The 13,882-nt window shown below is 31.7% G+C and overlaps 1 protein-coding gene across 1 annotated transcript in view; it reads left to right on the top strand.

Moving 5' to 3' along the window:
- The window catches only part of LOC134700233 (uncharacterized), a 43,139-nt gene that overhangs the window by 6,222 nt on the left and 23,035 nt on the right, over positions 1 to 13,882 (top strand). The window contains exons 2-11 of the mRNA XM_063561593.1: positions 465 to 548; positions 1,938 to 2,149; positions 2,723 to 2,888; positions 4,818 to 4,946; positions 5,580 to 5,767; positions 6,707 to 6,860; positions 7,937 to 8,130; positions 9,955 to 10,105; positions 10,951 to 11,138; positions 12,165 to 12,315. Coding sequence (XP_063417663.1) covers positions 465 to 548; positions 1,938 to 2,149; positions 2,723 to 2,888; positions 4,818 to 4,946; positions 5,580 to 5,767; positions 6,707 to 6,860; positions 7,937 to 8,130; positions 9,955 to 10,105; positions 10,951 to 11,138; positions 12,165 to 12,315 — 1,617 coding nt within the window. The remainder of the gene's footprint in view (positions 1 to 464; positions 549 to 1,937; positions 2,150 to 2,722; positions 2,889 to 4,817; positions 4,947 to 5,579; positions 5,768 to 6,706; positions 6,861 to 7,936; positions 8,131 to 9,954; positions 10,106 to 10,950; positions 11,139 to 12,164; positions 12,316 to 13,882) is intronic.

Here is a 13,882-nt window from a genome sequence, read left to right as displayed (position 1 = left end):
ATAATTGAACGTGCATCATTTTATGTATGTGTTTCATTTATCAAAACTGATCATTTTGTTTTAAAGTTATCCTGTTTTGGTTATTATTGTGTACTGAAACCATCAAACACACATTGAAGGTGGCCGTGACATAACACTACAGGGCGATAATTCCGCAAACATCAGTGAACGATTTAAATTCATGTTCTAATATTAAAGAGATGGTCTAACCTTTTTAAAGTTAGTGATACACATTAGTGTTTGTCAAAATGCTATTTATCGAAAGAATTTGTTTTCGATAAAGTGTGTGGTTCTACCTTTAATTTTTTATATTTTTATTCAAACGATCAAATATTATATTTTTTTTCAAACGATCAAAATTATATTTTTTGTCAAAATTTCATAAAAATAAACGAGCATTTTTTTTTAGTAAAGGTGTTTAATACAACCTTACTTATTATATAATTGTGTCACTTATATTTCAGAACAAGACCAGAATCACAATAGATACCTGTTTTGGTGCATTGAAATGAAGGTAGTTGCACTTGGGTTCTTAGGAGTATTTCTGTGTAAGTTTAATATTTCTTTTAATTGAAGTATATATTGAATTTTCCTTTATAAATATCATTTTAGCTTTTCTAGTGTGTATTTGACAAGAAAGTCATGTCGTATTTTCACAGTGCAGTAATTGTTGAATAAACTGTTTCCCGTAATTTTTGTATTTGTGTGCTTTAATAAATTTATAATAGGTTCTTTTAAAAAATTATCCAATAACCATATACACTGTATACAAAGATTTTTTTTATATGAAATAACACACAATTTCAAACTAAAAACCCCATTGCAGAATACTAGTATATACCGAAATATTAAAGAACATGATGGAAGATTTCGAGAAATTAATTTGCCCAAGATATGTATCAGTTTGCTTTTTACTCAGCCTGTTAAATAATCTTTAAAACGAAATAACTATATCTACTTGGATAATAATAATTATAACTGAGTCTTTAAGTATAATTGGCGACACTGTTTTTGACCTCAACATATATTATATATTAACATGATACGGCTAACAACTACATTAATAAACATATTCATTACATAAGTGATTATAAAACAATATGAAATAATCATAATAATTACTTATCAATTATGACAATTGATAATATTAAACGAATGCTGCATCATTTCATATGTATAGCCAACCATAGAATACACCAACCGATTGTTTAAATTGTCCTTGTTGATCCCATTAATTTTCTGTCGCCTAGTATATCAAGCCTGTCAGGAATGCGGTGAACTTATCAAAGAAAGTGGTAAGCTCAAAGATGACAGCGTTAAACTCGCGAGATTATAAACACAGATAATCATAAAATATCCAGATGAAACCGCTAGCTTCTTAAGTAACTAATACATGACAACTTTAAGTTTGCAGGCAATGTCCTGCTCAAGCCTTTTATTATTTGCCGAATAAGAAGCAGACAATATTATTAGGATTATTCATAAATTTTATTTTTATTCGGGCATGTATTCATTTTCATCTCATAAATAAACTCTATTCGGGGATGATCATGAAAACATTTTACTACACTAATTACACTATAAAAGCAAAGTTCTATAATTATAAAACAAAACTGTCTTTGTTATCAAAAATGATACATTAAGAAAATGTTAGTATTACTAGTATTGCCGCCTATTAAAGGAAAATACCACCTCTATTCTTTACATAAATCAAAACCAAATTTTTGTATATATATATTGTCATTTAAAAACTTAATTTGTATGGCGAGGATATGAAATCACTTCGTGAATTTTATGATTTCACAAACAATTGCCTGGTTGATGACATAAACATTGTATATCACAAATTTGCAAATATATTACAAAAGCGTCAATGTTGTCAATAAATCAATCTGCATTTTTACAATGACTATGATGTTTTTTTTTTCAATCCTTAGGTTTCATACAAAATATAAATTGCATCGACGAAGAAATCAGAACAGCAACCACAATACCACAAACACTTGGGCTTCATTTGAAAAAGAGTACAAAAGATCATTTTATCGTTACGAAAAATCCAAATAGTACAATAAAAATAACTGTTAACCAAGTATTCATTGGGAATGGATTTTTAGGAGCTGTTCCACACTGCCAAACAACCTTCATATTAGTAAGTTATATATTTGTATTTAAAAGATATTACACATAAATCTTAACCAATTTTGTAAAAAGCTATTTACAAAATACCTTTTGCAAACCGATATTTACAAGGGAATTTTTTGGAATATAAGGTAAAGAAACCTGAAATAAGCTTGTTTTAACCTGTTACATTGTAATGTAACTATCTATTGTATTGCGTCTAATGTGAAAGCTATGATTAGTAGGTTTGTTATTGGGCTAACAAGATGATTTCTTTTAAAGAAAATGATTTGTCGGACTAAAACAAGGGGTTGAACTAGCTAACCCTCTCACTTCAAATGCTTACTTCCGAAAGAATTCACTTTCACTTAGCACGAAGACAAATATAATTTGCATTTGTCCAGCCTTCAATACAGTACTGCAAACAGTACTCTATTTTTTACATTTTACAATTTGAATATCACATACGTAGTTTTCCCCTCTCTTTAACAGAAGAATAATGAAAGGTATACACAATAACCCTAACCTCTTAGGAAAAGCTACATATTGTCACATATGAAATACATTTGATACTTTGTTCCAAATACAAGAATTCTAATTGCAGATAAACGATTCTATCAATCTTAAAAGTAATGATGGGTTGAAAGTATGTGGACAAAAGGTACAAGAAAAATGGAAAGGATGGAAATCTAAAACAAATAATGTGTCTGTCATTTATCATCAGCTGCTAAACAATCCATTCGACTACTCAATAAATATTGAGTATATAGGTAAATTTATGCAAACAGTTACTTTTGTACTGTCGGGCCTCTGATTTCAAGTGTTATGTTTTATATGAAGTGAAAGTGTTTATACCAAGCAACTATGCACAGAAACAAAAAAAGATTTATAATCACTTTACACAGACTTGATCAAATGTTGAAGTAAACTGTCATTCCAAACAGGGACCTTTAATGTTTATGCACTTATTTTTTGATAATTCAAAGTAAAGCATAAACACAAAAAGGCAAAAGACTCATGTCATTAGGTCTCCGTTGAAGCACTATTTCATGCCATATTAACTCAATTCTCCTAACAAAATTCAACATTTGGGAAATCTTGTTCTTGTAAAACATGTACATTGTTTTATTGATTAAATGTGCAATAATAAAAAAAAAATTGAATTTAAAAAATCCATAAAAACATAAAACCCGTTTAAAATAGTTCTTTAGAATACTCATATCCGTTTCACAGCAATATTGATTATAGATTATTACATGGAATTTTTCATATGGCCCTGGTATCAGCCCTAGACTCCCATATCAAGCCAGAGGGATTTAGCACGAGGGCTTGATATGGGTCGTGGGCTGATATCAGGGACCATATGAAAAATGACATGTAATAATCTATTGATCACATATTTTTAAGCAAGAGAAAGCAAATGGCTTACACCAAATTATGTTTGATGTTTCATCAAAAATCAAAAAGATATTTAACGAAAGAAAAAAAAAAAGATATCACTGTGAGTTAAAAAAAAGTTCGTAACACAGTAAGTAAACAACGTTTTGTGAAAAGTTTCAGAAATAATTAACAATACATATATTAATTCTAAAAATTGCAAGTATTAAACGACTTTAAAGTGTTACATTACAAATGTTAAAAAATGCTTAAGAAGAATCCTATATCGCTACTTATTCCAGTGTGGCGTCATATATTTTCTAAATTCTTTATTAAGTCAAAATTTTACGGGAACTTGTGATTTTCACTGTTGATTTCTACTTTTTTCTTCTACAGTAGATTCGTAACTTTCTAAATTTCTTTGCATTGTGTTCATCTTGTTTACAAATAGTCTTTGATTTGCAGTTCACCGGAAGTTAAACTCGGGGTCTTGATATGGATATCGAGGGCTGATTTCGATATCGGCACCGAGTGCTGATAACCAACCTTGACTTCCGGCTATTATTGGCCATGCAAAAACGTACATATCAGTGCAAAATATGTGATAATATGGAATAAACGTTTCGCAGTTGGTATCGGATTTGTTTCTCACGTCATTACTACAATCCCCTTCCCTTTTCATGAATTTGACCTAACGGGTAAGACTATTTACCGGGTTTGTAATAACATAAGCAACGCGATGGATGTGAAACAGGATCTGCTTACCCTTCCGGAGTATCTGAGATCAGTCCTAGTTTTTGGTGGGGTCTCTGTTGCTAAGTTGTTTCGTTTTCCATGTTGAATCATGTGTAATATTATTTGTCTGTTTTTGTTTGATCATGTTTATCCATGGCGTTGTCAGTTTATTTTCGATCTATGAGTGTGACTGTCTCTCTCGTATCTTTCGTCACTCTTCAATATAAATGCAAAAATCATACGTAAAAACCTTATTGAATTGCCCTGAATGTTCTACATATCCAATTAAGATTTTAAATATTGTCTTAAATGTGTTTTCGTACAAACTACCAGATAATTTTCAATGATAAACATTCATCATTTAAATTGAATTGTATAGTTATAAATACCTAACATATCATTGAGATACACACATTCCTATTGTTTTGCCAATAATTTTGATACCTAATATGTGTTCTGTACTTGTTTTATAAATTATCAGAATTGTATCTTGCTTTGTATTATGCCATTCTTCGTATAAAGTACATATTTGCAGAAAACTACAAACTCTAGAATGCTAATACATTACCGATTGCATTATTTGACAGAAATTCCCCATTCATGTCGGAGTAGCCAATTATTATGTGATCATGGTCATTGTCATGAGACTGACGACACTGGTGGCTATGAGTGTGTTTGTCAGCCAGGATATACAGGGAAGAACTGTAGTGAGACAGGTAAGAAACAGGGAGATTCTTGTGGAATAAGTGTAAAATAGCAGTACTTCTGAAAAAGTACCGTGAATATATCAGATATGAATAACACTAGAATATGACAAACATGACAAACATGACAAACTTGATGATTTCAGTTTTCCTTTTCTGAACTTTGAAGTAAAAAAATGATAAAATCTGGGGCTTATTATTTTGTTGGCCGACACACGATTTGGCAATACAAATTTTTACTCATCAATGATGCTTGATTAAAAAAAGTTCCACTAAGGTTATATAAATGTTTTTTAAAACGTCTCATTTGATATACAAATAACATTGACGGTAATAACTTTACTGAACCGAAATAGGTTACTAGGTTGTTATAATTGTCAAAGGCAGATGCATTTCCACGAGAAGCGAATGCAAATATTGTGCTATAAAATTTTTGTCTTTTGTATTTCATGATTAAGAATATAACATGAACAAATATCATTTATTGTAAGACTTTCAACATTAACAATAAGCAATATAACTGGCCAAACGTCATACGATAGCTTTACAGGTTGTTGTAACACTCATTAAAATTAAATGTGAAATGGTATGAATAAATTGATGTGAGTAAGCTATAACATAAACTTGCGCCGTTTTTTTTTCTAGAAACAATAACCAGAACCGTTGAGGCAAAAGATGAAATAACGCTTCTTTCCATGAACACTAGCATTCCAATCACCAGACATATATGGGTTATAACAGCAGAACCAAACAATGTCATTGTTATAAATATGTCAATGCAAGACAAGACGTATCGACACAGTTTGTTGACACATAACACTTATAACATTACGGTAATTACTCATTAAGCCATACCATATTTATTTTTTGTAATTCAGAACAAATGATTTTTTGTTGTTGTCACAAACTTTCATGATCAGCAATGTGCTCAATTTCATTTTGTTGGCGAAAACGTTTATAACATTATACATGACACAAAGTTACTACACAACAATAACAATGAATAAGCGAAAAAGAAAAATTGCTTTTGTAGCTGATCTTCAACTGGAACACACACCAAGTTATTTTACACCAATATGTATTTTCATAAATTTGATAATTAATAAAATTGCAATTGAGAAAGGTAATTGGGAAGTTTTTTAATAATTGTACTTTACAATTTATATTACATGTTTATGAGGTGAACTTGTCTCATGACTAACGAATGTTCTCGTTTATAATCTTTGAAAATATATTGATATTGATAAACAAAAATTGAAAGGGATAATTTAAAAGTAAGTCCGCATTCAAATCGAACCAAGGCAACTCGCCTTTTTTTTTCAAGTTTCACTGCATATCTGAAATGGAAGTCAATCTCATTATAATTTTGAACCAAATAAATTAAGATGAAATAGAAAGTGGCGGCACGACTGTGCATCCTTAATGAAATAACACGAGGGTCAACACTAATATTTGAAATTGCTTCTGTTCCGAATCACAATAACACCTGCCCAGTTTTTGGTGGGGTTCGTGTTTCTTAGTCTTTTGTTTCCTATGTTACTACCATTATTTGTCTGTTTGTCTTTTTTTTCTATCCATGGCGTTGTCAGTTTATTTTTTTATCTATGAGTATGACTGTCCCTCTGGTATCTTACGTCCCAATTTTGTTATGACATAATTTTCTTTTTGTTACGAATTGATGATGAAATGTTACTTATGAAATTCAACTGCTAAGAATTCAGATTATGATGATTGCATTTTATTCCATTAATTAATATTTATATTTGGTTTAGATATATGATTCATCGAGTACACATTATGTGAGAAATATTACCTTACAAGACCTAAAGACTGTAGAGGAATGGCCATGGATTTCCAGAAGTAATAATGTAACCATTGTGTATGAACATCCTATTAAAGACAACAGTCTCATTGTGACATACGCAAGTAAGGATTGAGTTTCTTTAAAAAATGCGTGTTGTTGTACATTGTCATTTCGGGGCCATTTACAGCTGACTATGCGGTATGAGCTTTGCTAATTGATGACGACCGTATGGTGACCTATAGTCGATAATTTCTGTGTCATTTTGGTTGATTGTCTCGTTGGCAATAATACCACATCTTATTTGATGTTTGGATTGTTTTACACTGGCCATTTTGTGCCCTTTATAGCTTGCTGTATAGTATAAGTAAAGGCTCCGTAGTTTCGACTTGTTTAGTTTTCTAACTATTTTGATCTGAGTCTTGCGTAGACGAAACGCACGTCTGGCGTATCAAATTATAAGCTTCGTACTATTTGAACTTTAATTGTTTGTCTTTTATACATTGGAATTGGATGGAGAGTTGTCTCATTGGTACTCATACCACTTCTTTTTATCTATATCTGATGATCATGCATGTTCACACAGCGTTGTCAATATTTTGGAATTTGATACGACTGTCATATAAGTGAGAGGTTTAGCTAGCTTTAAAACCGTGTTTAAGCCACCATTTTGTTATTAAAATGTATATTGCCATGTCAGGAGAATGACAGTAGATATCTCATAGTTCGTATATGTGGGTATTACATTGTCGTTTGGATTTGTGTTGCACTTAATTGTATCTGTTGTTCGTTGTTTTCCTCTTATAGTTGTATGTCCCTCGGTTTTTGTTTGTAACCCGGAAGTGTTTTCTCCTTATCGTGTTATGACTTTTGAACAATGATATACTGTTTTTGCTTTAATACATGAAGAAATATATAAATTTCGGAATATTCATATAGTTTTACACAGTTTATTGACATATGAGATAAACACAGAAGAGATAACAGGATTTATAACAAATAACGGACAGCACATCAGACAACAGAAAACTTTACTATAAAAAGAAATACTAAGCATCGTTCATTATTGTAGGTCTTATCAAAACATCGGAAAACAGGGTTAATAAAATACTACATGTACTATAAAGATAACATTCTTGGCCGATTATATATTTCTTTCAAAATAAAGGTTCAACATGTTAAAAAATTATTCTTATTTCAGAGGAACCAAAAGTTCAATATCACCAAATTACAGCAACTAATGAAATTCGGGCACTGTCCTTTGCAAAATCAATATCTCAGTTTAAAGACAAAACCTATGTTTGGTCAATCGTAGGAAAACCAGAACGTATTATACATATATCGGTTCTTGTGACTAACCCATATAGTATGAGTGATAACTTCCCATACATAAAGGTATGTTAATTGTATATTACTTCATTTTATAAGATTGCATAAAACATGACTAGAATAATTGAAATAGAAAATAAAAAAAGTTAAACATTTATATATTCCTTCTAAAATTTAAGTATTTTTTATGACCCCGTAACAAAGTTGTCGGTGCCATATAGTTTTACCCTTGTCTGTAATTCCGTAATTTCGTCTTTCCGTCATTCCTCAACTAACCATTATACGGAGTTTTTTTCTAAACGCCTGTTGGGCTGTTTTTGGTATGTGAGTTAACCATGATGAGTTACAGATCAAGTTTAAGTTTCGTTCCGCTTCGATAGTTTTTGTCGAAATAACAGGCTTTGGACTCTGATAAATTGTTGAAAATCACAGTTATACGCATATTTGTCTATACACTATCAGTTATTGGGATGATTTTTGCCATGTGAGTTTACCAAGATGAGGTACAGATCAAGTTTAAGTTTTTTTTTCCGCTCGGCTTATTTTGCCGATATTACAGGCTATTGACTTTGATAAATTGTTGAAAATCACGGTCATACATACTTTTTTTTAAACGCTTTCAGATATTGGGCTGATTTTTGGTATGATAGTTACTCATGATGAGTTACAGATCAAGTTTAAGTTTTGTTCCGCTCCGCTATGTTTTGCTGTAATTTCGGGCTTTGGACTTTGATAAATTGTTAAAAATCTTAATTATACAGACCTTTTTCTAAATGCTTACATACATGACATATATTGGGCTGATTTTTGGTATGTGAGCTAACCATGATGAGTTACAGATCAGGTTTGAGTTTAGTTCCGCTCCACTGCCGTTGCCGAAATTACAGGCTATTGACTTTGATAAATTGTTGAAAATCACAGTCATACATACTTTTTTTAAACGCTTTCAGATATTGCGCTGATTTTTGGTATGATAGTTACTCATGATGAGTTACAGATCAAGTTTAAGTTTTGTTCCGCTCCGCTATGTTTTGCTGTAATTTCGGGCTTTGGACTTTGATAAATTGTTAAAAATCAAAATTATACAGACCTTTTTCTAAATGCTTATATACATGACATATATTGGGCTGATTTTTGGTATGTGAGCTAACCATGATGAGTTACAGATCAGGTTTGAGTTTCGTTCCGCTCCGCTAATTTTTGAAATAATCAGGGTTTACAACTTTAAAAATTGTTGAAAATCACAGTTATACAGACTTTTTTCTATACGCCTCCAGATTTGGAGCTGATTTTTTTTTTATATTTGAGACTACCATCATGTTTGTGTTCTCATGTGTTATTGAAATTGCAGTTTTTCAACTTTTTGAGACGTGGTCATTCATGTCTCTTTGACACATCTAGTTTTCTATAAAAACTTACCATTATCATGACGAAACTCTGAAGAAAATTCAAAAAGAAAAGTTCCTAATCAAATGGTAAAATCCAAAGCTTAAACACATCAAAAAAGTTGATAACAACAGTCATATTCCTGCCTTGATACATATATTGTCTTATGTAGAGCGATGTAAGAGAGTTGTCGTTATTGCTGACTATGCAGTATATGATTTTCTCATTGTTGAAACCGTACAGTGAACTGTAGCTGTTGATGTCTGTGTCATTTGATCTCTTGTTATGGAGAGTTGTTTATTGGCAATCATACCATCTCTTCCTAAAATATGACTAGAATAACGAAACGGCCATACAACAAGATTAAAGCTTAACTTGATGAAAATAGTATTCAGATGCATTAAAAATTTTATAATGTAAAATAAGCTTTACTAACAACTTCTCATTACAAACAGACATATTGATTTGACGTTTGGACATTGAAAGTTGAATTTCTACCTCCAGATTTATAACTTTGGTGAGACTCGTATGTCACATTCATTAACACTAGATGACCTATCGGATGGATCTTATCAAGCCGACTTTGCCTGTCAAAACTTAACAATCACTTGCAAGCCTTATCAATGGAGCAAGAATATACAATTCTTCGTCCATGGTATGTACTAATTTAGATCAATATTTTATAAATTTTAGAGATAACAAAAGTGTAAATATGTCCATGTAGTTTATAACCAAACACCCGCATTTGGCATATATTATACATGTGAACGAAATTCAAACTTAATATAATAATGTAACATATTCATGCTTACATTCTACAACAACTTCACCAAATGTATCAATACCGCACTTTACAATCATAATGTTCAAAACGATAATTGGCATCTATTTGAAAAAAGAGTCCAAATTAAGGGTTAGTTTTATTAATTGAAACCTTATACTTTATATTGGACGAACAGTCTTGCGCACAGACTAGTAAGCCGCGTACCCTCTCTATCGTATGCAAGACATATCAACCCAATATATTCATATTATTATTATTCTTTAAATAATGTATTAAGCATGTTAAGCTTAATGATCCTATCTGTAGCATCGTTGAATAATTTGGCTGGATATGTTTTGCTGACAATGGTTAAATAAGTATATGAATGAAACATATCTCACGCATTGGCCAAGACCTCAAATATTTCAAACTACGAAACAACATAAGAATACATATACTGTCATTGCTGATACACTGTATAGATGTTACAAACCATATATAAAAAACAACAAAAATAAAGACTTTCGTACTCAATGCTTTTCAACTTAATATTATTTTGACCTTTTTTTGATTTGTTTTATTCGAGCGTCGCTGGTGAGTCTTTTGTAGACGAAGCGACGGACTGAGACAAATATCAAATTTCAATCCTGGTTTGTATGATGAGTTTATTTACAAGTAGTAGTGTAAGGATGTATTTTAAGTCTCAAGACGAGTTATTTCTCACTTTTGTATTCCAGAAGAAGAAAAGATACAATATCAACAACTATCTGCATCAAGCAAATTAACAACTTTGTCTTTGATAAGAAACAAGTCGACGTTTGAAAATACAACATACGTATGGTCTATTTCTGCCGAATCAGATACGCTCATATATATCAAAATATCAATGAATGAAATGATGGCAGATTATTTTCCTAACATTGAGGTATCTAAATACTTCTTTATATTTGTTTCTTTTATACTAAAAAATCCAATTATTTTTCATACAACAATATTTTCTGTAAATGCACATGATTTATTTGTATAAGGTAACACAAATCAGTTTACTTTTTATAAATGGTTTTGAAATGATTCAAGATTGAATTTGACCAGACACAAATAAAAATGTATGTACTTGACTCAGGACTGAAGATAGAAAGTTTTGTTAAATAAGATAAAAGAAAGGCGAAAGATACCAGAGGGACAGTCAAACTCACAAATTGAAACTAAACTGACAACGACATGGCTACAAAATAAAAAGACAAACAGACAAATAATAGGTCAAAAGACACAACATAGAAAACTGAAGACTAAGCAACACGAACCCCACCAAAAGATGGAAGTGATCTTAGGTGGTCTGGAAGGGTAATCAGATTCTGCTCACATGTGGCACCCGTCGGGTTGCTTTGGTAATACAAAACTGGTAAATAGTCTAATTAGGTATGTCATATTTGTGGTGAAAAGGGAAGTGGACTGTATTTATGGCATAAGGAACCTGACCGATATCAACGGTTATTCCTTAAGGGTCAACAAGCGATGGCGTCCGTAAAATTTATGAAGGGACGATTTCAACTTCACCATGTAGAACTCTTGGTTTAATAGCTTCATTCCGAGCAGATTTTAATTAAGATACAGTACCATCGTAGATATTGTTATATTAGACATAATATGAATTAGAACTGCTACTGTAAATTTGTTATCTGAACGACGAAATATATATCATAAGTTTACATTAAGGCAACGATAGTTTAACGATGTTCAAATTTCTTAAATTAATAAGGAAACAATTTCTATTTCTGTGTTTCTATCATATGATACTATTTGCCTAACTTTATTTTGCATAGAGTTATGATATTGCAAGCAGACTACGAAGTTTATTCACATTGACTCCTTCCAATTTTTTTCAAATGAAATAAATGGATCTTGCTTGAGGTTTCTGGCAACAATATCATATTTCATTTATGTATTTTAGATTAATAATATTGATGATCTAGCCTCTTCTTATGTATTGGCAACAGATGAGATAACTGATGGGAAATACGAACAGGAATTTGCTAGCAAAAATCTGACAATAAGTTGTAAGCCCTACCAGTGGTGCAAGAATGTAAAAATAGAAGTCCAAAGTAATTATTTTGCAGTTTTATTTTCCTATAAAATCCACTGCATCAAAAGTTTATGGTTTATAACAAAACACGTACGACTAGAATTGTTTGCACGAAATCGGGCAAACAACGAGTGATATTTCATTGAATGTTCTCCGTTCACAAGTTATGTGACAAAGTTACTGTAATGATTCACTTAATCCTAACAGCTAAATGTCAACAAGACTTTCTTCATTTTGATGATTTAAGGTGGTACCTAACACTACAGGGAAATAACTCTGTAAAGTCAGCTAAACGTTTAATTATACCCCACGCAACGACTTGCGGAGGGTAAAATGTTTTTGACCCGTCCGTCCGTCCGTCAGTCCGTCCGTCGGTTCTGGTTCTTGTCGTCGCAACTCCTCTTAAACCACACAACAGAATTTCACGAAACCTTTTCAGATAATAAGGACATACTATGTAGTTGTGCATATCGACGTGAAATTGCGATTCAATTTTTTCTCTAGGAGTTACGCCCCTTTGAACTTATTTACTTTAATGTACTACTGCAACAGTTTGTCATCGCAACTTCTCTCAAACCAAACAACAGAATTTCACGAAACATTTTCAGACAATAAGGATATACTATGAAAGTGTGCATATCGGCGGGAAATTGTGATTCAATTTTTTTTCTAGGAGTTACATCCCTTTGAACTTATTTACTTTAATGTACTACTGTAACAGTTTGTCATCGCAACTCCTCTGAAACCACACAACCGAATTTCACGAAACCTTTTCAGATAATAAGGACATACTATTTAGTTGTGCATATTGACGGGAAATTGCGATTCAATTTTTTTTCTAGGAGTTATGCCCCTTTGAACTTTTATTTACTTAAATGTACTACTGCAACAGTTTGTCATCGCAACATCTCTCAAACCACACAACAGAATTTCACAAAACCTTTTTAGATAATAAGGACATACTATGAAGTTTTGCATATCGGCGGGAAATTGCGATTCAATTTTTTTTCTAGGAGTTACACCCCTTTGAACTTATTTACTTTAATGTACTACTGCAACAGTTTGTCATCGCAACATCTCTCAAACCACACAACAGAATTTCACGAAACCTTTTCAGATAATAAGGACATACTATGTAGTTGTGCATATCGACGGGAAATTGCGATTCAATTTTTTTCTAGGAGTAACGCCCCTTTGAACTTATTTGCTTCAATGTACTTCTGCAACAGTTTGTCATCTCAACTCCTCTGAAACCACACTCGCCGCGATATAGCCTTTTGTGCTAATGCCGCGTAAAGCAACCAACAATCAATCTGAAACCACACAACAGAATTTCATGAAATTTGTAGATAATAACGACATACTATTTAGATGTGCATATTGGCAGGAACTAATTTTTCTTATAATTTTTTTTTTCTTACACTTATTTAATTTCTCCAATGACAATGTGGGGACGTGGGGTATGTGAGCGTGCTCACTAAGGTTCTTTAATTACGTTGTGTTGTTAAAGGAATATTAAGCTTCTCAATGATCAAAATTGGTGTTTGTCAAATTACTATATAACCAGTGTAAATATTTTGACAAAA

The sequence above is a fragment of the Mytilus trossulus genome, unplaced genomic scaffold, assembly GCF_036588685.1.
Source record: "Mytilus trossulus isolate FHL-02 unplaced genomic scaffold, PNRI_Mtr1.1.1.hap1 h1tg000128l__unscaffolded, whole genome shotgun sequence".
NCBI lineage: Eukaryota > Metazoa > Mollusca > Bivalvia > Mytilida > Mytilidae > Mytilus > Mytilus trossulus.
The sequence above is the reverse complement of the archived record's forward strand: the minus strand, read 5'-3'. Positions and strand labels throughout refer to the sequence as shown.